The 26,041-nt window shown below is 30.8% G+C and overlaps 2 protein-coding genes across 2 annotated transcripts; one reads left to right on the top strand and one right to left on the bottom strand.

The window, feature by feature from the left end:
* Nucleotides 1-1,890: 1,890 nt before the first annotated feature.
* On the bottom strand, nucleotides 1,891-2,820 carry LOC116889654 (L-lactate dehydrogenase-like). Its single transcript, XM_032890559.1, has one exon. The coding sequence runs from the start codon at nucleotides 2,818-2,820 to the stop codon at nucleotides 1,891-1,893; it is 930 nt and encodes a 309-aa protein (XP_032746450.1).
* A 1,896-nt stretch (nucleotides 2,821-4,716) lies between these two features.
* Nucleotides 4,717-24,340, top strand: LOC116889653 (chaperone protein DnaK-like). Its single transcript, XM_032890557.1, is given in 4 exon segments — nucleotides 4,717-6,511; nucleotides 11,191-12,018; nucleotides 21,487-21,612; nucleotides 24,246-24,340. Coding segments are annotated over 4 exon segments (2,844 nt in total).
* Nucleotides 24,341-26,041: the final 1,701 nt, after the last annotated feature.

Below are 26,041 nucleotides of genomic sequence, written 5' to 3'. Positions count from 1 at the left end.
AAAAGAATCAAAACAAGATAAAGCTAGTTTCTCATGATCCTTTAAATCACAAAGGGTTTGGAGATTTATTCAAAAACCTTAAAAATCACAGTGTTAAATTTTTTTCTTTAAAAACTCATTCAAAAGATAATAGTTCTTCAAATACACAAACACCAATTGCTCCTTCCTCTACATACTCTTCCTCTACAAATCCTTTAGAAGCTTTTTATGTTTTGCATTATTCAAAAGATAATGATTTTGGAATACACAAAAATTTTGAAATTCCTTCTTTGATAGGACTTATTTTTTTAATTTCGGTTTTTGCATACCTAATTAAATCATTTAAGGGGCCTGGAGGAATTTTTGCTGCAGGAATTGTTTGTGGAACTTTAAATGTTTTAGGAACTTTCTTTTTCTTGGGAGCTAAATTATCAATGATTGGAATTGCTGCCATTTTTTTGGGAATTTTTTATGCCCTATTCATGTCCAATTACATATTGAGTTTTTTAAAAAAAATATTCACAATAGAGTTTCTAGATAAGGACAATACATTTGTCACTTTCAAGAGAGGAATTGTTTTTGCTGCAGATTTATCTTTGCCATTATTTATTCTTTCAACTCTAATTGCTTTTTTTGCTCCAATTCACTTGAGAGAATTTGGAATAATTCTTTCTCTTTGTATTTTTTGATTTTTCTTAATTATTCCTTTAGTGTGTTGTTATTCTTCTTTGCAATATGTGAAGCAGAATTTCTTGCAATTAATTAATTTTTATAAATCTTCTAAAAATTATCCGGATTCATTCTTATGTAAATATGCCAGTTCTTGTTCTGTGAAACAAACTATGAAAATTTCAGCAGCATTTACACTTGTGCTTTTGATTGGAATTATTTTGATTAGTTCTGTAGGTTTTCAATCTTTTTCTTTCCTTAAAAATAACTATCTAGTTTCTTCTCCTTCAGATATATCAACAAGCATAATAGCCCCATATTTTCCTCTTTTCTCTCAAACAAACAATAAGGGTTATTTGGTTTCTGGTAATTTTGATTTTTCTTCTTTAAATAATTCTTATGTTCTTGAGACAAATATATTTAGCGAAAAGACTACTCTATACAAGTTGTTTGCGTCTCTATTTTTTGCATTTTTATTAATTTCTGTTTATGTATTTATAAGGTTTAAATTTAAAAATTTATTTATTCTTTGAGGGAATTCCTTGATTTCCTTTTTGATTCTAACTTCCTTATTTTTGATTTTTAGAATTCCTGTTTATTCAAGCGTACTACTGGGAATATTTATGTTTTTCGTGGCTTCAATTATGTACCATATTTTCTATTTCAACATAGAAAAAAACAAAAGTATGGAATGGTTTGAAAGAATTTCTAAAGATATGTCTTTGAATGTGCTTGCAAATACAAGAAATGTTATGTTTATGCTATTTATATTGTCTTTATTTTCTGCCAATGAACCATTGATATTTGCTGCTATATATATGTTTATTAGTTTGATTTGGGTTCACTACTTCGGTTCTTTTATATATTTCCTTTCTTCAAATAAGCTTGAACTTTTCAAAACGAAATATATGTGGAAAAAAGAAGAAGCTTTAATTGAAGAGGAAGAATTAATAGAAGAACAAAACTTTGACAAATATGATGAGGAATTAATCTTGGGAATTAATAAAAGGTTTTAGTTTTCTATATTCATTATTTTTTTAACCTTAATTTGATTCTATATTGCCTCGATAATTAATGTTTATATATCCTTTATCATCACAAACTAAAAATGCTTAAATAAACTGCTTTAATCTAGAAATATAAACAACAATACTCAACTCTATTTTTTGAAAATAAAAATATGTCAAAAAAGAATATTTAAAAAAATAATCAGATGGTCAAATAAAAACTAGTAAGAAAAAATTAGCAAGCTTCTTTATTAAGATCGGAAATTATTTTGTAGGATTTAGCAAGTTTTTCTTTTTCTAAATTATTTAATTCAATTTCTACCACTTTCTCAATACCTTCTTTACCCAGAACACAAGGAACACCAATAACTACATCATTTAGACCATATTCTCCTTCTAGAAAAGCCCCACATACAAGAATTTCTTTTGTATCGTGCATTACGGCAGAAAGAAGTCTTGCCATAGCTGCACCGATCCCATAGAAAGTAGCTCGTTTTCTGTTAATGATTTCATAAGCTTTTCTAGCAACAACTTTTTCTAGAGTTTCTTGATAGTTATCCGGAGTAAATTTAGAGTTAGACTGAACAAGATTTTTATTCGCCACAGAAATAGCAGAGTAAACAGTTACTGAAGAATCACCATGTTCTCCAATTACATAAGCATTATCTACGCTGGAAACAGCAACATTTAAATCTTTTGCAATTGCAAGTTTTAATCTTGCTGTATCAAGAACTGTCCCTGAACCAATAACTCTACACTTGCAGAAACCTGTAGCTTTAATGTATGCGTAAGTAAGGATATCAACCGGATTAGCACAAATAAAGGTGATCCCTTTGAATCCAGAATCCTTAATTTTTGCAGCAATATCTTTAATTATTTGAACATTATCTTGAATCATTTGTAATCTTGTTTCTCCGGGTTTTTGAGGTCTACCGGCAGCAATCATGATGTAATCAACATCTTTAAGTTCAGAGTAGTCTGTTGAATAAACTTTAAATTCTCTAGGAACTGATGCAATAGCATCTTCAAGATCCATAACATTACCGTCTCGGCTGTTTTCAGAAACATCAATAATCCCGTATTCTGAAGCTAATCCTTGGTTTATAGCTGAGTAAAGAAATGAAGTTCCTACAGCTCCAGAACCAATTAAAACAACCTTTGCCATAATTTAAACAAATCTGAATTATATTACAAACTATAAAATTTTGAATAGCTATATTGTTGATTCACCAAAACAGTATATGCTCTTTTTATGGCGATTATGGTGAAGTGGTTAACACCCCTGATTGTGGTCCAGGTATGCATGGGTTCGAATCCCATTAATCGCCCCATTTTGCAAAAATACAAATAAGTAAGAGAGATGAAATTTGTTTCTTCTGGGGAAAAAAATTTAGAGAAAAAATCGTTTGACAAACTTTTTAAAAGGGGAGTTAGTTTGAGTTGGTTAATTTTCTTGCTTTCTTGATTTTTTTTATTTTGGTGATGAATAAACATAATCTACTACAAACCGAACTATGGAGTGGAATCTGATTTTTTTAGAAGATTCTTTTTCTTTTTAAACAGGCAAGTATTTCTGAGATTGTTTTGAGAGGGATATTTGATTAGTGATCTCAGATCAGCTACCAATCCACAATCATTAATTTCTCTTATTTGTTATTTATTTACCTTTACTTCTTTTGTAGCAATATTGGGTTGTTGTGGATGATTATTCATAATCTCCTATTTGATCTCCGTAAGACCTTTTCATTACATATCTTGTTTAGGAATATTTCCTGTTATTGCTCCATTATTAATTTTTTGATGAATGGCAAAATTGTCCATATTTAGTTTGGAAAGAATGCTAAAAGGAGTTTCTAGATTTGAGAAGGATTTTGCCGAGGAGAAATTTGAGGAATCGCTTATGCATCAAATTATTGAAAACAAGGATATAGGAGCAAGACCATTACATGTGGCCTTTACTGTTGAACATTATGAAAAGATGTTCGGAATTAGAAGTAAAGATTGATTGTTAAAGTTGTATGACAAATTAAACTCTCTGGTTTCTTAGTTTAGATTTTGAAATCAGAAATTCTGCTTTTCTATAGTTTTTCCTTTTAGACTTTTAAGGCTTTCTCCTTCTATATTTGTATCAAACATAATTTTGTAAGCCACAAGAGCTGGGTAGGGAAAAGTTTTTTTATCTTTTTCAGTTCCATATTTTTGATCCCCTTTTATAGGGTGTTTTATGTGTTGTAAGTGAGCTCTAATTTGATGTGTTCGACCAGTAATAAGTTTCAGTTCTAAAAGACTGGATTTGGTTTGAAAATTATGCTTAAGCAAGACAATTTCGGTGATTGATTCTTTAGATCCAATTGTTCCTTTGGGAACAACTTTGGTTTTGTTATCTTGTTTAAGTAGATTTAGATTTAAGGTTATTTGTTTAAATGACACTAAACCATGAACTAGAGCTTTATAGTATTTGTGAATTTGTTGATTTTTTAATGCTTTTGTGATTTCTAAAAAAGCTTTGTATGTTTTTGCCCCTATAAGTAATCCCGTTGTGTTGTAATCCAGTCTGTGTACAAATACAGGTTTCCAAGAATCTTCTGAAGGTACTCAATTCAAATGATTAAGTAATCGATTATTCATGTTGTTAAAGTGATTTTTCTCGTCTGTTTGAACAGAGATTTTTTCTTCTTTATCTACAACAATTAAATGTTCATTCTCAAACAAGATATTTAGTGGTTTTAGTTTTTTAAGATTTAGATCTTGTTCTTTTGGAATTGTTTTGGACCCATATAGCTCTATAAGGTCACCCGCTTTTAATTTGTAATCTATGTTTGTTTTTTCTGAATTTATAAGAACATTTTTAGTTCTTATCATTTTCATTGCAAATACTTTGGTTCAAGTTGGTTGCAATATCTTCAAATACTTTATTATTGAATAGTCTTCATAGTCGGAACTTACTCGTTTTCTAATTGTTTCTAAAGTTTTCTGAGAATTCATTCTTAGCAGTATAAATTTTTGTTGCTAAAATTGTGTTATAATTTTCTAAGTAAATTTTTAACTTTTTAAATTACATATGGCAAAGGAAATAATAATTGGTATTGATTTAGGTACAACTAACTCTTGTGTAGCAGTTGTAGAAAATGGAAGTCCAAAAATTCTTGAAACTAATGACGGAAAAAGGACAATTCCTTCTGTAGTAGCTTTTAAAGGAGATGAAATAGTTGTAGGTGATAGTGCTAAGAGACAAATGGTGACAAATAAAGACACTATTGTTTCTATTAAGAGACTTATTGGTACAGGTAAAAAGGTTAGTGCAAGAGGAAAAGAGTTTACTCCTGAAGAAATTTCTGCCTACATTCTTAAACATATTAAGAAATATGCAGAAGATAAGCTGGGTCAAACTGTACAAAAAGCTGTTATTACCGTTCCTGCTTACTTCAATGATTCAGAAAGACAAGCAACAAAAAATGCTGGAACAATTGCTGGTCTTGAGGTTGTACGAATTGTAAATGAGCCTACTGCTGCTGCCTTAGCTTACGGTATTAATAATTCAGATAAGGAGCAAAAAATTCTTGTTTATGACTTAGGTGGAGGTACTTTTGATGTATCTGTTCTTGATATGTCTGATGGTACTTTTGAGGTTTTAGCTACTTCAGGAGATAATCATTTGGGTGGTGATGATTGAGATCAAGCTCTTATGGATTGATTGCTTAAGGAGATTAAGGATGAACATGGTATTGACTTAACTAGGGATTCTCTTGCCTTACAAAGAATTAAGGATGCTGCTGAAAAAGCAAAGATTGAACTTTCTTCTGTAAGTCAAACACAAATTCTTCTTCCTTTCTTATCCATGGTAAATGGACAGCCTTTAAATGTGGATAAAACTGTTACGAGAATACAGTTTGAATCTCTAACAAAAGAACTTCTGGCGAGAACAGAAAAACCTTTCTTGGATGCTCTTAAAGAATCAAAATTATCTGCTTCAGATATTGATCAAGTACTTCTTGTTGGTGGGTCCACAAAAATGCCTGCAGTACAAGAGCTTGTGAAAAGGCTTTCAGGAAAAAATCCTAATCTTTCTATTAACCCTGATGAGGTAGTTGCTCTTGGAGCTTCTGTTCAAGGGGCTATTCTTGCTGGAGATATAAAAGATATATTGCTTCTTGATGTTACCCCTTTAACTCTAAGTATTGAAACACAAGGCGGGATTGCAACACCTTTAATCAAAAGAAATACAACTGTTCCTGTAGAAAAAACTCAAATTTTTTCTACAGCTGCAGATAATCAACCTTCTGTGGATATTCACGTGGTTCAAGGGGAACGACCGATGGCCAATCAAAATAAAACTTTAGGTGTGTTCCAATTGGATGGAATTGCTCCTGCTCCACGAGGTGTTCCTCAAATTCAGGTTACTTTCTCCATAGATGCAAATGGTATCTTGAAAGTTAAAGCAGAGGATAAAGGTACAGGTAAGGTAAATTCCATAACAATTAACCAATCTTCTGGTCTAACAGATGAGGAAATCCAAAGAATTATTAAGGAATCAGAGGAAAATTCAGAGAAGGACCAGAAAGCAAAAGAAGCTATAGAGGTTAAAAATGAAGCAAGTTCTTGGATTTCAATGATTGAAAAACAATTGGCAGAAAACAAAGAAATGACTGCAGAACAGAGAAAAGATGCTGAGTCTACAGTTGAAGAATTCAAAACCTTGATAAAAGAGGAAAAAATTGATGAACTTAAATCCAAAATGGATGCTATTAAAAAGTTAAGTCAACAAATGGCTCAATATATGAATGCTAAAGGAGATTCTAAATCCGAGGGAGAAGATATTAAAGAGGCGGAAGTTGTGGACTCTACGGTAGACGGAGGTGACAATAAATAATTCCAAAGACCTTAAGTTACTTGAGGACTTACGGAACGCCATTATGGAAACTCTTATGGGGGATGATAAACCCATGACTTCCAGCATACTTATGTTTAAAGTTTTTAGAAGTATGCAAAAGATATATCCATCTAGATATATAAGCCAAAAGGATTTTCAAGATCAGTTGTCTTTTCTTGTATCTAAAAGCTGGGTAGGAAGAAATAGATATACAAAATACTTTATCGACTATCTTGATTATCCAGAAACAGATGTAACTGGGGAAGGTTATCTAGAAATAAATTGTATGACCGGACATGGATTTATAACTGTTAAAAGAAATTTCAGAGAATATAAAAATCCCTCCCATTTCGTTCATAGAAAAAATTTAAATGGAGCTAAGTGTGGAGATTATGTGAAATTTCAAGAATTAGAAATAACACATCCTAAAAAAGAAAATCTTGCTTTTAAGGATGCAGTTATAAAAGCTGTTCTTCCTAGACCGGTTATTTCTGTGTAAAGTGATTTAAAACTTTGCATGATATATGACAGAAGTTACATCCGCAGATATAAAAAAATCAATTCTTAAAGTTTTAAAAAACGAGACTCGTCCTATACTCTTGCAAATTTTGCTACATAAAACTTGTCAAGATATAAGGGCAAATAAATATTCAGAATTTTTTATAAGTAGAAAAGAGTTTTGCTCAGAATTAGAGGAACTTATTAGAGATGCTTCTGTAGGTAAAAATAAATTTGAAAAGTACTTTATCGATTATCTTGATTATCCAGAAACAAATGTAACTGGAGAAGGATATCTTGAGATTGATCCAGTTACAGGGAATGGATACATAACTATTAAAAAACACGAGAAGGAATACAAGAAATCTTCTCATTTCGTTCACAGAAAAAATTTAAATGGAGCTAAGAATGGAGATTATGTAAGGTTTGTAGAATTGGACATAAAAGATAAAAAGAGATTTACTAAATTTTCAAGAGCGGATTCAAAAATAGAAGCCATTCTCCCTAAAAACGATAAAGATTAAGCTTTAGGAATGAAAATATTATTTATAGGAGATATATTTGGTTCTTCAGGACGTAAGATTCTGGAGACAAATCTAGCTTCCATAAAGCAAAAACATTCCATAGATTTGGTTATTGCAAATGTGGAAAATTCCGCTCATGGAAAGGGTTTAACTCCGAAGATATATTCCCAAATCTTTTCCTATGGAGTGGATTTTATGACTATGGGAAACCATACTTGAGCAAAACAAGAAGTTCTTACTGTTTTGGATGAAAAGGAAAATATAGTAAGACCTTTAAATATTTCAGAATCTTTTCCTTTTTTTTCTCACGGAAAAGGGAGTAGAGAATTTATATTTAATAATTTACGAATCAGAGTGACAAACATAATTGGAAGTAGTGTGAACTTTAAGGGTATGCAAACAAATGCATTTACAGCTATGAGAAATTTATTGCATTCAATACAAAAACCAGACATACATATAGTAGATTTACATGCGGAAACTACTTCTGAGAAATATGGTTTTTTATGAGCTTTTAATGGTCAAGTAGATGCAATATTGGGAACACATACACATGTTCCTACTAATGATGCTTGTATTACAGAAGAACATACTGCTTTTATTTGTGATGTAGGCATGACGGGTCCATCTACAGGGATTATTGGCGGACTTAGAGATCCAATAGTGAAACGATTTTTTGATCCTACATATAGATGTGCTCTTGAAGTTCAACCAGGACCAGTCCAATTATGTTCAGTTGTGCTAGAGTATGACGAGAGCAAGAAAAGAATGATTTCTATAGATCCACTTATTATCAGAGAAGGATTCCTTTATTTAGGAAAATCTTTATAGGCTTTGGAAAACACAAATAAACAATTAAATCTTTACAACAAATATAGGCCTAAGAGTTTTTCTGAAATAGTAGGCCAACAAACAACAATAAATCTTATTTTGCAAATTTTTAAACAAGAAAAACTTATTCAAGCTTTTATTTTTTATGGTTCAAATGGGCTTGGAAAAACTTCTCTTGCACGAATATTAGCAAAAGCTTGGAACTGCGATAAATTTAAAGAATTAGGAGATGTATGTAATTCTTGTGAGTACTGTATTTCTGTGGACAAAAATAGTCCAGATATGTATGAAATTGATGCGGCTTCTAATAGTGGAGTAGATCATATGAGGGAGCTTATAAGACACTCCCGTTATATGGCAACAAACCTTAAGAATAAGGTTTATATAGTGGATGAAGCTCATAATTTAAGTCATGCAGCTTGGAATGCTTTGCTTAAGACAATTGAGGAACCTCATTCTGAAAATATATTTTTTATTTTTGTAACAACAAATATTCAAAGAATACCCCCAACCATCATTTCTAGATGTCAAAAATGTAATTTTTCAAAATTATCTAATTCTGATTTGCATACTCTTCTAGATCGAGTGGTTTCAGAAGAAGGAAGAGCAATTACAGATGATGCTAAATCTTCTTTAGCTTTACTTTCAAATGGATCTGCAAGAGAGTGTCTTACTTTACTTGAACAGGCATTTTTAAAAAGCGATGGATTAATTCAAAATTCAGATTTGGAAAGGGTTTTTGCATTAGCAAATAAGAAAGATGTTCTTGAATTTATTTCGTTTGTTTTAAATAAGGATTTGTCTTCTGCAAATGAAGCCCTGACCAGATTTGCTGCGTTAGAAAAAAATTTATTTCACTTTTTTACAGAAATGATGGATTGTTTTGTGGATTTGTATTTGTTTGAGCAAACTTTAAATACCAACATACTTTCAAAACTTATAGATTCAGAAATAGCTCCTTTTATGAATAGGGGAATTGATTTTTTATCTTGTTTAGATGTTTTAGAAAAGGCTTGTTTAAATCGTTTTTCTAATAAACAAAAACCTCTTGTTTGAGCACAAATAACTCTATTTCATTTAATTGAACGAATTTCTGATGTTCCAACAAAATCTTTACCAATTAAACAAACTTACAAATCAGATCCCGAAAGTGTTTCGAATTTTTCAGAATCACAGCCACAATCAGTAAAAACAGAATCTAAACAGGAGGAAATTAAACAAGATGATAAGCAGGAAGAATTGATTGAGGAAGTTGTTAAGCCTGCCAAAAAAACCCCAAAAACAAGAAAATCGAAAAAATCTTTAATTTCTGAACAAATTACAGAAACCCAGATTGAAGTTGAATCAGAGTCAGAAGAGGAATTAAAGGAATTGGATTCTAAATCAGAGGAGATTAATTCACAAGAAGAAATAGTCCTCCCTAAGGTTGATGAATTACCGAAATCCATATCTCAACAAATTGAGAAAGAATATATATTTAGTTCACTTGAGGAGAAGAAGATTATTTATGGTTTGAAAACTGAATATAGGAATGAATCTTTGTCATTAGATAATTATTCTCAATACTATATTTCTCTTACTAAATCACAATCAGAGGAATATTCTGAATTAATTGCTTTGTTTGAAAAAGCTGTTTTTCGACCGAATAAAGATAATCAAAAAGTGTTAATAACCACAGATAAAACGGTTGTAGTCTTTTTTGATGATAAATTTTCAGCAACAAGATTTAATTTTTCAAGTAAGGATCCGAAAATAAAACAAGCTCTAAAAAACGCCTTTATAGGCGAGTATGAATGATTTGCCCTTACAAAAGAACAATTTATTAAATATAAAAACATTGCTAAATCAGGAACACCCGTAGATAGTTCTATATTTGCAGAATCAGAGGAAATAGATAGATTTGAAGAGGCTTGAGAATTTTTAGAAGCAAAACAAGAATAAAATTTGTTTTATTTATAAGAGACAAGATATGGATACCAGATTGTTGCAAAAAGCTTTAGCGGATTTTCAAAAAAAGAAGGCCGCATTTGATGCTCAAATGAAAATTCTTAAAACTAAAGAATTTACTGTAACTGTGGGCGGAGATCTTATTACAGTAGTAGCAAATGGAAATTTTGAGATTGTGTCTTGCGAAATTAGTGAAAAAATATTAGGAGATAAGGAAACTATTCAAGATTTGATAATATCGGCTGTGAATGATGTATTTAAGAAGATAAATGAGGAGATGAAACAAACTGAAACATCTTTTGTTCCTAAGGGAATTTTTTAATGACAGATCAGGAATTAGAGAGAAGAAAAAAGCTAGAAGAGCTTAGAAACTTGGGCAAAGACCCTTTTAGAGTAGACCATGTTCAGTGCACAGGAACAATTAAGGATTGTTTAGCATATTCTTCAAAATCAGAGGATGAATTAAAAACTCTGGAAGCCTCAGTTATGGGTCGTGTGATTTCACTTCGACAATCATTTGCGACAATAAGAGATGGTTGAAATGATTTGCAAATATATGTGGGAAACAATAGTTCTAAAGATCTTCTAGATTACTACAACCAATATCTAGATATAGGGGATGTAGTTTTTGTAAATGGTTCTTTCTTTAAGACTAAATTTGGACAATTAACTCTTAGAGTAACAAATATACAAATAGTTTCCAAATGCATAAATCCTTTTCCGGATCAATATTATGGGATTAAAGATGATGAACTTAAGGTTAGAAATAGAGTGGCTAGAGCTTTAGTAGATAAGGATTTCTTTTCTGTAATTAAGCTTAGATCTCAATTAATTTTTGAACTTAGACATTATTTAAATGATTTAGGTTACATAGAGATTGAAACTCCAATTCTTGAAAATACATATGGAGGAGCTAATGCAATTCCATTTGTAACTCGATATGAAGCTCTTAAGCAAGATTTTTTTCTGAGAATAGCTACAGAAATTCCACTTAAAAAAGCGGCTATAGCGGGATTTTCTAAAGTATTTGAGATTGGAAAAGTGTTTAGAAATGAGGGAATAGATAGCACTCACAACCCTGAATTCACTTCAATAGAGATTTATACAGCTAATTTAAATCTCTCAGAAACCATGGATTTAACTGAGAATATATTCAAGAGATTGTCTTTGTCTCTTGCAATTCAAGAAGTAATGATCGATGATACTCAAGTTCAATTCGCTGTTCCTTTTAATCGAGTTTCTATGGCTGAACTTGTAAGTAAAAGGGTGGGTGTTGATTTTTATGCGGAAAATGTGAGTTTGGAACAAGCTTTAAAAATTGCAGCAGATTATGAAATTGATTTGCAGCCATTTGAAAAAACTGTAGGACACATATTTCAAAAATTATTTGATGAACTTATTTCTGATTCCCTAAAAGAACCTACTTTTGTGTATGGTTTTCATAAGGATGTTTCTCCACTTGCAAAAGAGGATCCAGAAAATCATAACTTTACTTTAAGGTATGAACTTTATATAGGGGGAATGGAGTTTTCAAATGGATTTGCAGAATTAAATGATCCTGATGATCAGAGAAATAGATTTGAAAAACAACAAGAAGAGAGAAAAGAAGGAAATAAAGAAGCTTTTGGGGTTGATGAAGATTTTTTATTTGCTTTACAATATGGTCTTCCTCCTACAGGGGGAATTGGCATAGGTATTGATAGGCTTGTTATGCTTTTTGCACAAGTTTCATCTATAAAAGAAGTTATATTCTTTCCTCAAGTCAAAAAGTAAAAAGCAGAGTTGCTTCATCCCACACTATTTAATCTCTCCCATTATTCTTTTCTCAAATCCACTTTATCTGTAAAAGATATAGTTCAGTTTGCGGAACAAAATAGACACACACATGTAGTAATTTCAGACTTTAAATCTGCCCATTCTTGACCTGAGTTTTATTCAAGAGCAAAGCAATTAGCTATAACCCCAGTATTTGGTTTAAGCACAACTCATAATTTCACAAATCTTTTGCTTCTTGCTAAAAATAAAATTGGTTACACAAATTTGCTTCAAATTGCTTCTGGCTCAGAAATAAATTTAAAAAATCTTGAGGGAATAATTCTTATTCATATAGATGGAGAGGAGTGTTTTCTTGAGCACAAGGATAGGTATGTGGCAAATAAGAAAGTAGAGAATGGAGTATTTATACGTGAGAATAAATTTTTAAATAAAAATGATTTTGAATGGTTTTGTTTGCTTAGATCTATCAAAAATAATTCTCCAATAAAAGAAGAACTATTTTTGAATGCTGCTTTTGAGGATGATTATTTATGGAATGACACTAAGAGAGATCGGAATTCTCCTTTAATAAAAAATATTTACAAAATACTTTCCTCTTGTGAGGAATATGAAATATTGGATGATTCTTCTAAATTTTTATTTTTTAAGGATCCAGAAATTCAACTTAAGAAAATTGTTTATTCAAATTTTGAGGCTTACAAATTTGATTCTGAGGATCAAAAAAAGTCATATAAACAAAGATTGGATATGGAATTACAAGTGATTGTGGAGAAATCTTTTTGTGAATATTTTTTGATTGTGTATGACGCGGTTGATTGAGCCAAATCCAAGGGAATTTGTATAGGTCCAGGAAGAGGGTCTGTGTGTGGTTCCTTACTTGCTTATTTTTTAAAAATTACAGAAATTGATCCAATTAAGTATGGACTTTATTTTGAAAGGTTTTTGAATCCAGAACGGTTGACTATTCCAGATATAGATATAGACGTAGCAAACAATAGGAGAGAAGAACTACTGTTTTATTTGCAGGAAAAGTATGGAAAGGATAATACTTGCCTTATTTCTACATTTCAAACTTTTAAGTTAAGGAATTCTATTAGGGATGTTTCTAAATCATTTGAAATAAAAGAGGAAGAAGTTGAATATTGCATAAGAAATTTACCAAACACAAATATAGATTTATCAGATAAATCAAAATTACATCAAGACATAAATAAATTCTTCGAGAGATATCCTAAAGTGCATGAAGGAGTTCTTAGAGTGATTCATACTCCTAAAACTTCTTCTATTCATGCAGCAGGAATAATCATTTCTTCATCCCCGCTACCAAACTTTATTCCTCTTATTCAAAATCCAACATTTCCAGTTTCTCAATGAACGTACCAAGATTTAAAGAAATTCAATCTTGTTAAATTTGATTTTTTAGCTCTTAATTACTTGAATTCACTTACAAAAATAAAGGACTCAATCGCAAAAAAAACGGGTAAGAATATTATTTGAGAGGAAATAGATGAGAATGATCCTAAGATTTATGAAACTATAACTTCTGGGAAAAATGCATTCATATTTCAATTTGAGAATTCCAAAATAAGAGATTTAATTCAGAAATTTAAACCCAATTCTTTACTTGATTTGGCTTTGCTTTCATCAATTCACAGACCTGGAGCTTCAGATCAGATACCCATATTGCTTGCAAGGAGATTTTCTGTTGAAGTTATTAATAAGGATGATTTGTTTTTTAAATTTTTGCACGATACGTATGGTTTACTTGTTTATCAAGAACAATTTATGAAGCTTGTGGTTTTTGTAACTGGTTGTTCTTTTGGGGAAGCAGACATATTTAGGCGTGAGATTTCAGAAAAAGAGGATGATTGCAAGAGATTATTTTTTAAACAAGGTGCAAATAAATTTGAAACTGAGCAACTCACACAAATTTGAAACTATATTTCTAAATTTGCAAAATACAGCTTCAATAAATCTCATGCTCTTGCATATGCAGTAATTTCTTACAGACTCATATATTTAAAAACTTACTATCCGGAATTTTTTTATTCAGAATTGTTGCTTTCTTCTTCCTCAGAAGAATACCTCTCAGAAATTCAAGAAGCAGGATTTACTTTCTCTTGTCCTGTGTATGGGATTTCTGAATTTTCAGAATTTGTAATAAAGGAAAATAAATTTTATTTTCCAATTCAAAAAATCTCTGGACTATCTTCTACTTTTGGAGAGAAGTATCCTCAAGTGGATTTGACTATAAATGACACACTTGAAGCAATAAGAAGTTTTTTTAAATCAGGAATATCAGAATCTGATGTTCTTCTGTTGATTCGTGTGGGATTTTTTAACAAACTCTTTAAAGAGGGAGAATCTGAATATTTTTGAGAGAAAAATCTTCCGGCAATTTATTCATCTGTTATGTATGTGGACGAACACAAATCCCCTCTTTTTGATCTTGTGCTTAATCCCGTAGAACAATCAGAATCAATAAAAAATCAGTATAGAGCTTATAGAAAAGCTTTACTTGGAGTAGATTTAAATAAAGATCGAATACACCCGTCTTTTTTTAAGAAATTTCCTCACATATGTCCAATTTCTTCTTTTTTCAATCATCCCCAATCAACAATTAAAAAATATATAGGTTTTTTGTCTGGATCAAGATTTAGTAAAACATTCAGGGATACGCCATTTCTCTGAATTAAACTTTCAGATAATTTTTTTAGTACTCCGAATATAGCTTATTTCGGTGAAGATTTACAAACAGTTCATGAATATGCAGAAGCTAAATTACCTGCAATAGTGTCAATAGAGAAAAAAGGAAATTTTTTCAAAATCTTAAATGTAAAAATAATTTCTCCAAATTCTAAAAATGACAAATAATAAAGCGATAATTGTGGACGGAAATTCTGTTCTATACAGAATCTTTCATGCCATTTTCAAAAACGGTAAAGAATCAAATTTAGGGGTTTTTTTATCCTCTTTGGAGAAAAAACTTAAGAATTGTTTGAAAGATCAAAATTATGGTTATGCAGTTTTTGTTTTAGACAGTACAAGGGATACTTTTAGAAAGGAAAAGTTTCCTGATTACAAAGCAAATCGAGAATCAATGCCAGAATTGCTTGCAACCGGAATGGAAGCAATTAGACAAAAAGTTAGATCACTAGGGTTTAATGTAATTATTACACCAAAACCCTTTGAGGGGGATGATGCAATTTGCACACTTTCAAAAATATTTGAAAATCAACAAATAACTACTGATGTAATAACCACAGATCGTGATTTACTTCAATTAGTTTCTTATTACACTTCGGTCATATTTACTTTCTTAAAGAAATCTTCTGTGAATAATTTTGAAAATTTTGAGGATCTGAATGAGGGATTGCTTCCACATCAAATTCCTATGGTTAAAGCTATAGAGGGGGATTCTTCAGATAACTACCCTGGAGTGGCAGGAATAGGTAAGAAAGGCGCTTTGGAACTTGTTCTTAAGTATGGGACTCTTGATCGAATTTATGAGAATTTGGAAGATTTAACTCCCAAGCAAAGAAAAAATTTGTTAGACCATAAAGAGGATGCATATAAATTCTATGATTTGGCTCAAACTAGAACGGATGTAGAATTAACTAAAAATTTAGAAGAATATAAGTTTCAAATAAATGAAAGTAGTAGTGGGATTGGGAAATCCGGGAACTAAGTATTCCAAAACTAGGCACAATCTGGGTTTTATATTTATAGATCACTTTCTTTCTCGCAATTCAGATCTCTCTTTTTCCTCAAAGCACAATTCACTTATTTTTATTAGGGAAGGAGTTATTTTTTGTAAACCGCAAACTTTTATGAATAGTTCTGGAGAAGCTCTTAATCAGATAAAGTCGTTTTATAAACTTAAGAATTCTGATTTTTTAGTTGTGTATGATGACTTATATATTTCAGAAGGAAAGCTTAGATATTCTTTAGATTCGGGACATGGAGGGCATAATGGAATCAAGAATATAGTGGCTCAGTTAGGGGGAAATGATTTTTACAAACTTAGGTTGGGAATTGGACCTAGAGAAAAGGCAAATGTAATTTCTGATTATGTACTTGAGAATTTTTCCACACAAGAATTTTCTCTAATTCAAACTTCATTTCCTAAAGCTTGTGAAATAGTGGAGTTGTTTTTAACTGGTACTGATATAAACACTATTCAAAATAAATTTCATTAATTTTTTATTCCCTTTTTGTAGTTCATTTGCAATTAATAAGTCGTTCATTCAATCATGAGCGTACTTTTGACTGAGCTTCAAAACAAATATATAGAGATTCAGGCTCAACAACCCGATTTATTTAAGGAAACTAAAAAAATCTTGAGAATCCCTGTAAATCTGAATGTTTACAGGGCAACTTCTGCCTTTTTTCAAAAAAATCATCATGTAAATTACAGATATTTGGATGAATATTCTTTTAAAGATAAACCATTTATTTTTGATGCAAGAGCAGGATTTTCAAATACTTCCTATAAAAAGTCTGCTTCTTGATTAAAGAATTTATCTAGATTAAATATCCAAGAATTTAATAGAACTTATTGAATCCATCATGGAATAAGTAGACATCAACAGATTAATTGACTTGATAATAAACATGATTTATTGCTTTCTAATTTACTAAATCTTAGAGCAAGAAATACAACCCCCTTTACTCCAATTCAGAAAGAGATATTTTTAAGTTACGATTATCAACATCCAAATTTCACTCCTCTATATTCTTTTTATTTCAAGAAGGGAAAAAATCCACAGAATTTATATCACAACATTGAATTTGGAAAACTTAAAAGGAGCAGTCCTAGACTTATGTCTAGCATACTTAGACACAATGTCTCCTTTTCGGATGATTTATGTGTATCTTCAAGAAATCTCCACTATTCTTCCAAAATCTATATTGGTGAATCTTTAGAAGAAGGTTATGAGGGTATTTGTAATCGAGTAGTCTTTGCTTCAGAACACTCTGATTTTCCTCATGAATCTACAAGAAGATGAACTACTCCTTATGTGGCTTTTAGATATAGCAATCTTTACTCTCAAAAAATAAAGGAATATTACTATTATGTTCTCGGAGATTTTGCGTATGTTCAAGGAGAAAGTGCAAACCTACTATCACATTCAGATCAGTCCCATATGTGATTTGTAAACTATGACAATTTATTTACTCTTAAAAAGCAAAATAATGCTTTAAATATTTCTCTGAATTTGGCAAAGGTTCCTCAAAATTTTGAGAATTTTTTAAAAGTTTCTTCTTTATTTAATTTTGAATTTTCTTTCAAAGAGAACGGAATTCAAAAACTTGAAACATTTGATTTTGATTCCATTCTTAATTCCAAAGCAAAAACAAAATTAATCAGCGAATATGCTTTTTATTCAGATTTCAAAGTGAGTTTGAAACTTAAAGATAATTCTCTCGCTGAGTTCATGCATGATCCTGCAAGATTTGTTTACTATCCAGACATATCTGAACTTTAGAAATCAGGATTTCTTTCAAAAAATGTTGTTGTTTCCACAATAGGATCAGAGAATTATTTTCCTTCCCAATTCCTAAACAAAGACATACTTTCAAAGTTCTTTTTTTTAAATTCAGAAAGCAAACAAATACCTTTTCCCAAAGAATCTTGAGATAAGTTAAAGATTCAATTGGAATTTAATGATGAAGATGGAATTGCAAAAGTGAAATACTATGACTGTTTTGAAAATTCAGATAAAGAAATTTGATTTACAAATCTTAAAAAAATATTACCACTTAAGGAAAGTACTGAATTTTTATTTGAGACTTTAGATCAAGTCAAAAAACATATGAATGATCAATATGACTTAAATGATTATTTCTGGAATTCTGTGCAGTTCACAGCAAAACAACATCCTAAGCTGTTTGATGACACAGTAGAATACTATCTTGAAGTTAAACACGCTTCAGAATGAGTCAAACAACAATGAAGAGATATTTCCAACATAAAAATTATTGTGGAAAATATAAACAATTTAGCTCCTGTTGCCTTAAATGATTTTTTGTTTAAAAAAGATCAATTATCTTCTCAATTTACTCTTAGTAAAGGAGCTAAAAATCAAAAAGTAAGTATTTCTGATTATCAATTTAGAACAGTATCTAAACAAGGAAGCAGCATAGAAGTAGAAGCATCTTTGTTTAAAAATAAAGAGGTTGATAAAAAGATTTATAGATTTGAAATAATTGATGAAAAACCAGAGGATGAAAGCGATTTAAAATTATCAAGCATGCCTTTTGGAAAATTATTTGAAAACTCTGATAAATTAGTGTGATGTTTAGGGGGAGCAATATTGAGTGCAGGATCAGTTGCAACAGTTTTTAAATTTCTTCCTTTTTTAAAGAAGAAAACCATTTAAAATTAAATAGAATATACATTTATGGCTGTTTCACCTAGGCGAGTTTCTAAATCCAGAAAAAGAATGAGAAACGCTCATTCGGCTTTAAAGGTTACGACCTTGAGCATTTGCTCAAATTGTTCTAACTATATAAAAGCTCATTCAGTTTGTTCTTGTGGTTACTACAGAGGAAAACAAATTATCAGAACAAAATAAAGAGGAAAGCTTAGCCTCTTTATTTCAGAAGTACAGAATAGATCAATACTTTTCACGTAACTATAAAGATATAGCTAGACATAAAACTAGAGTAGCAATTTTTAGCGTATTTATTGTTTCAATTCTTTCAGCAATTTTGTTCTGTTATTTAGTTTTACCTTCTTAATAGATTCCAGTAAATATAGAAATGTATTTATTTATACGGGGAAGGTTTATTGAAAAAACTCAAATAGCTGCAATTTGTTCGTTTATTGCTGGGTGTGTATTTTTATTGGGGCTTATTGGATTTTTAATTAAGGAGTGAAGTTTTGCATTCTTAATTTCTACAGCAGCAAAACTTACTATTCAAAGCAATTGTCTTGCTTTGATAACTACTGGATTTTATTTGTTTAAACCAAATCACAAAATTTTCAATACCAATGTACTTCCATTGATATCCATAAGTCTTCTTTGATTTGCGGGAGTAGGTTTTTGAGTTATTCTTTTTCCGATTTACTTTATAGATCTTGCAGATTATTTGCTTCCTCAAAATCGTGGAGGTTTCTCATCAATATCTCTATTTTTTGGTATTTGAGATCATACAGTCACTCAAATATTGTTTTTATTCTTTTTCTATTATTTAACCAAACAAGCAACCTCAACTTATTTAACCCCTATAAACACTAAATCTTTACTTTCCTTTTTTTATGCTTATTACTTTTTATGGGTTCTTCTAAATATATTCATTAGTTTTGCTGATATATCGTTTCCCACTTATGGAATACTTACAAATTTCAATCCAAGTTCTAGTGCTAAATTTAAAAGCGATACAGGAGAAGAAATCCCTATATTTGGAATAAGGAGCTTGATTGCTTCTCATGCAACCTGCTTTATTCTTATTATGAGTATCTCTATATTTTTTTCTTGGATGTCAATTAAGATGAGATTTTTGTCTTCACAAGCAACAAATGTAAAGATTCTCACAAAACCATTCAGTTTTTTTTAAATTAGAGAAATTCTGCTCCCTTATGATTTGGGAGTATGGAATCCAAACTAATTTAGAAAATCAAAATCTTCATCTGTAATTTTTTCAACCTTTGTAGTTTTAATGTAGCCATTTCCTTTTGTGGAGAAGAAATCATGATTTTTTGTGGTTGTTTTAATTCCATTAAAAACTATAGGATTTATATCTTTATCTGTTGTTGAGTATTCAGATTCAAATCCTAAGTTTTGTAAAGCTTTATTTGCGTTGTATTCAAGGAATTTTTTTACATCCTCAGTAAGCCCTATAGGGTTATAGATTTCCTCTGTATATTTGATTTCATTTTCCATAAGTTCCCTAAGCAATTCTCTTGTTTGAGTCTCAAGTTTTTGTTTTGTGGATTCGTCAAAAGTCTTGAATAATTCTGTAGCAAGCAATCCTACATATAGACCATGAATGGCTTCATCTCTAATTATTAAATTAATTATTTCTCCACTATTTATAAGCATTCCCTTTCCTGATAGCAGGAGCATGTAATAGAAACCAGAATAAAACAAAAAGGATTCAAGCATCACTGAAGCAACCATAGCCATAAATAGACTTTGTTCACATTCTATGTTTTCATAATATTCGGCTATTATTTCAAGCTTCTTTTGTAAATAAGGATTCTTCTCTGTTCAAGCAAAAACTTCTTCAATTTCTTTAGTTGTGGTTAGTGTGGAAAAGATTGAGGAATAACTTTTTGCATGCATTTGTTCCATCATCGCCATAAATTGAAGTACTGCTGTTGCATGGGGATTGTTTATTGCCATAGCAATGTTCGACATTCCTATGTTTCCTTGATGTGTGTCTAGTAGGGTTAAGCCTGCCAGAATCTTTTTATAAACTTCTTGTTCTTGTGGATTTAATTGTGTATTTCAAACAATTTTGTCTCCACTTAAAGGTATTTCTTCATCCACCCAAAACTGTCTAACATTCTGGTCTCAAAAAACCTTTGAATATTTATCAGTTACGTTATTTCAATTTACTGCTGAAAAAAACCTCCTTTTTTTCTCTTTGAGCATACAAATTCTTTTCTAATTTTATTGTGTTTTGGAAGTATTTTGTGCACATAGATTTAGTGCTTTTTAATAGTACATTTATTTGATTACATCAAATAAATGTATAAATTTAAAAGGCAAAAAAACATAAAACAGTGCCCAATTCTTTTTGTTTAAAAAGTTGTTAAAATTTTTTTATAGGTTTTTTGTTGTATTTTTGATCTCACTTGTCTATTCTTCTAGGACTTCTAATATTCTTAGAATTGTGAAAAAATTAGATTTACCTGAGGATAGGTGCTTTGATATTTCAGATCCAAGACTTGATAGTTTAGATATTAATTTTTGTATTCTTACATATACCGATTTATTGGGCCAAATTCCTGAACATGTAGATTTATTTTTGCAAAAAAATCATTCCAAATTGGCAGGTATAGCGGCAAGTGGAAATAGGAACTTTGGAGAAAATTTTTGTGGAGCAGCTAAAAAAATTAGAGCCAAATACGATCCTGAGCAAAAATTACCCTATTTTGAGTTCGAATTATCCGGAGACGAGCAAACTATTTCAGAATTTAGAAAAATATTTGTTTAGCTTAAATATGGGGAAATGGAAAGACTAAAGAAATCTATAGAGCTAAATAATCTAATAACTCACAAAACTAGTTCAGGTTTTTTTGATTTAGAAAAGGATAAGGAAGCTATTCTTGAGTATGAAAGATATGTGGATGAAAATTTTGGAACAGAACTTAAAGGAATTGAGTACATAAAGTGACTTATTAGTAATAACTTTTATTTGGAAAGCCTTATAGATGGTTATTCAGAAGAACAAGTAGTAGAAATCATAAATCTTGTAAAGAATTATGGATTTAAGTTTCAAAGCTATATGGCAATCAAGAAGTTTTATGACAGTTATGCTCTCAAAACGGATGATAAAAGTAAGTTCTTAGAGAGATATGAGGACAGAATTATTGCTTGTGCTTTATTTCTTGGAAAGGGTGATTTTGAATTCACAAAATCTTTGGCAAAAGCACTTATAGAGCAAAGATATCAACCAGCTACCCCTACATTTAGTAATTCAGGAAAGAAACGAGCAGGAGAATTGGTTTCTTGTTTTTTGCTTGAAGTGGATGATTCTCTTAACTCAATTAATTACATAATTTCCACAGCAATGCAACTTTCCAAAATTGGAGGGGGGGTGGCAATAAATTTAAGTAAATTGAGAGCAAGAGGAGCTCAGATTAAAAATATTACTGCCGCAGCTTCAGGAACAATTCCAATTTTGAAAATTCTTGAGAATGTGTTTGATTATGCAGATCAACTTGGCCAAAGAAGAGGGGCTGGAGCAGCTTACTTAAATATATTTCATTGAGATGTTGTGGAATTTCTTGATTGTAAGAAGATTAATTCAGACGAGAAATCCAGAATTCAAACACTATCTATAGGACTTATAGTTCCAGACAAATTTATAGAACTTTGTGCTAAAGACTGTCAATATTTCTTGTTTGAACCACACACAGTTTACAAAAAATATGGAATTCATATGTCAGACATGAATATGACTGAGTGGTATGACAAACTTGCTGAAGATTCAGAAATTAAGAAGAAAACCATTTCTTCTAGAGAAATGCTTAACAATATTGCAAGAACACAATTTGAATCTGGTTATCCCTACATCATATATATAGATTCCGCAAATAAAGTAAATCCGCTTAAGAAAATAGGAAAAATCAAAATGAGTAATTTATGCACAGAGATTTTCCAAATTCAGGAAACTTCTTTTATAGATAATTACGATAAACCAGACATTATTAAATATGACGTTTCTTGTAATTTGGGTTCTCTAAATATAAATTCCCTATTTCAAGGAAATAAAGATCTAGAGGAGACTATAGAAGTGGCTATGAGATCTTTGAGTAGAGTTTCAGATATAAGCAGCATAGCTAATGCTCCTGGGGTAAGAAAAGCTAATGAAGAACTTCATTCTGTGGGTCTTGGAGTTATGAATTTAGCAGGATTCTTGGCTAAGAATAAGATTGCTTACGACAATCCCTTAGCTATAGAATTTTCAGATGTTCTTTTTGCAGCCATAAACTACTATTCTTTGCTTGCTTCTGCAAAAATTGCTAAAGAAACAGGAATTATGTTTAAGGGTTTTGATAAATCAGAATATGCTCAAGGAGGCTCATACTGAAATCAATATTTAGAACAAGATTTTTTGCCCCAATCAGATCAAATTAAATCTTTGTTTGAGGGAATGAAACTCCCTACAAAGCAAGACTGACTTGAGTTATCCCAATATGTACAAAAACATGGATTATATAATGCTTATAGACTTGCAGTAGCTCCTACTCAAACAATTAGTTATTTGCAAAACTCTACTTCTTCAGTGTGTCCTGTGATTGATTTACTTGAAACAAGACTTTATGGAAATTCTTTAACTTATTTCCCAATGCCATTTCTCACAAAGGATAATTGGACTTACTATAAATCTGCTTATACATTGGATCAAACAAAAATTATTGATTTGGTAGCTTGTATTCAAAAACATGTGGACCAAGGCATTTCCACAGTTCTTTATGCCACAAACAACAATTCCACTAGAGATCTTGTAAGACTATATCTTTATGCTTGAAAAAAAGGACTTAAATCTCTTTACTATACAAGAACTAAAAATTTGGAAGTGGAAGAGTGTTTAAGCTGTTCTGTTTAGTTCAAATTTATTGGAAATTGCTTAGCCCGCTAGAATTCCTCTTTATATCTTCGTAGCTGTATCTATTGCTACTATTCTTTTTTTTCACAAAAGCTTTTATATTTTGTTCAGAATCAATTACTTTTTGATTTGATTTCTCTTGAGAATAAATATTTTTGCTTGCAATTAAAACTGTTGCAGCCACAGGAATAGATCCCCCCAATAACAATATAGTTTTGACTTTAGTTGTTAGAACCATATTTATTAAGAAAGTGGTTTTCAGTTAATCCCGTCACCCAATCCTTCTGAATTTCTAATTACTTGTTCAATCTTTGATTTATCCTGAGTGTTCAGTATTTTCCCTACAGCTTCCTTTTTTCTCTGTTCTGCAGAAATTGTAGGCTCTATTTGAGAAGAATTATTACTTCTATTTGTAATAAGAAATGTAGTTGCAACGACAGGACCAGTTACACCAAATATCAAACCAAATTTAACTTTAGAAGTCATTATGAAGATTTAATTCCTGATCCTAAACCTTCAACATACTTAATTCTTTCTTCAACAGTATGTTTTGTAGAAGGTTTTTTATTTAGTAATTTTTTAGTTGTCTCATGTGGATCTTTTTGTTCTATATTTTTCTTAGAAAATTCAATACTAGCAAGCACTGTACAAGTACAAGCAGTTCCTGTGCCTAAACTTCAAATAAAAGTTTTAAGTAAAGAATTCATAAAAACTAACTACCACTAGAAGTTTGTGGTCAGCCAGTTATTAATCCTTCTACTTCTTTTTTAACTTCTTCAAATGAACGATTTCCTAATCTACTCTTACCATTTTTTTCTAAAAATTTTTTTATGTTTTCATATTGTTTTTCGGATCTAGGTTTTGGATTCTCCTGTTTAAAAAATTTAAAACTCGCAACTACTGCGCAACTACTGCGCAACTACAAACAGAAGTTATTCCCAATCCCCAAGTAACAGCTTTTAGTAAAGAATTCATTATGATGATGTCCCTTTAATCCCTTCAGCTAATCCTTCAGAATTTTTTAGAACATCACTAAATTTGTATTTGCTATCTGATTTCAATCTATTACCTTTTTTCATAAAAGATTTAATGTTTTTATAGTTTCTTTCTGGATCATGCAGATCCATGCAGAAGAATGCTGTAACTCCCGTAGAAATTACACCTAGACCCATAAGAGCAGCTTTGACCTTAGAAAAATTCATAAAGTATTAATAACTTTTGCGGCCATTATAAGTATTTTCGATTTCTCGAAAAACTAATAATTTAAATTTTCGTAACTTCTAGGATATGCGATAACATCTTTAATATTTTTCAAGCCTGTAAGGAACAAAATTAAACGTTCAAATCCTAGACCAAAACCTGCAGAGGAATAATAGCCTTGATCTCTTAAATCCACATATCATTCCAGTTCATCATTAGGTATTTGTTGTTCTTCAAGTTTTTTAAGTAGTTTTTCTTTTGAACTTTCTCGTTCCGATCCCCCTATAAGTTCTCCAATTCCCTCTACAAGTAAATCCGCAGAGCTTACAACCTTATCCCCTATATCTTTCATATAGAAGGCTTTTATTTCTGCAGGGAAATTAATAACAAACACAGGCTTCTTGAACTGACTAATTAAGTATTTTTCCTGCTCAGAATTTAAATCTGCTCCAAACCCAATCTCATAACCCCCTTGTTTAAGTATTTCTATAGCTTGTTTGTAATCAAGTCTTTCAAATTTCACTTGAATTACAGACTTAAGTTTTTCTATAAGGTTTGAATTATTTTCAAGCTTTGATTGTAAGAATTCAAGCTCTTCTCTGCAATTTTCAAGTATTTGAGAAACTATATGTTTAAGGAATTTTTCCATAAGAACTAGATTGTCCTCCATATGCCAGAAGGACATTTCCGGTTCTATCATTCAAAATTCAGCTAAATGATTTGAAGAATGGGATTTTTCAGCTCTAAATGTTGGGCCAAATGTATATACATTTCCTAATCCTAGAGCTAGTGCTTCCGCATGGAATTGACCACTTACAGTAAGTAGGGCTTTTTTCCTGAAAAATTTTTCTGAATTTTCAATAACAAAAGCTTCTGAGCCTCCCTCACAACTGTTACTTGTAAGAATTGGAGAAGGTATTCAGTAGAATTTCTGATTTTTGAAGAAATCATGAATTGCAAAATATGCAGAACTTCTTATGTGATTAACTGCAGAAAAAATACTTGTTCTATGTCTTATGTGTGTTATTTCCCTTAAGTATTCAAGAGAATGTTCTTGTTTTTGAATAGGGAAAGTTGTGGCTTTACTTAGAATCTTTATTTCCTCTGCAAATAGTTCTACTGTTTGAGTTCCTTTTGATTCTTGTAACAAACCATAAACTTCTATAGCAGAACCTATATTTATCTGTTCTAGTGGTTGTTTATAAATAACTTGTAAATTCTGAAATGTACTTCCATCATTTATATTTATGAAGGAAATATTCTTATGGCATTGGTGTGTTTTCACTCAAGCCTTAATTCTTATTTGCTTATTTAGCCCCTCTCCTTTAAGTAAATTTCTTATGTTGAACAAATTCTTTATTTCAAAAATTAGTATTTTATGAGTTTAATCTCAAAAATCTGAGCCTAGTTTTTCCAGTAGATTTGATTCTTGCAAGATTTTTATTCCCTTCTCG

This window comes from Rattus rattus, unplaced genomic scaffold (assembly GCF_011064425.1).
Source record: "Rattus rattus isolate New Zealand unplaced genomic scaffold, Rrattus_CSIRO_v1 PGA_scaffold_45, whole genome shotgun sequence".
Classification (NCBI taxonomy): Eukaryota; Metazoa; Chordata; class Mammalia; order Rodentia; family Muridae; genus Rattus; species Rattus rattus.
Note: the sequence above shows the minus strand (reverse complement) of the source record. Positions and strands in the feature narration are given on the sequence as shown.

Coding starts and splice junctions, on each gene's coding strand:
- LOC116889654 (XM_032890559.1), bottom strand. CDS start 2,820: ATGGCAAAGGTTGTTTTAATTGGTTCTGGAGCTGTAGGAACTTCATTT.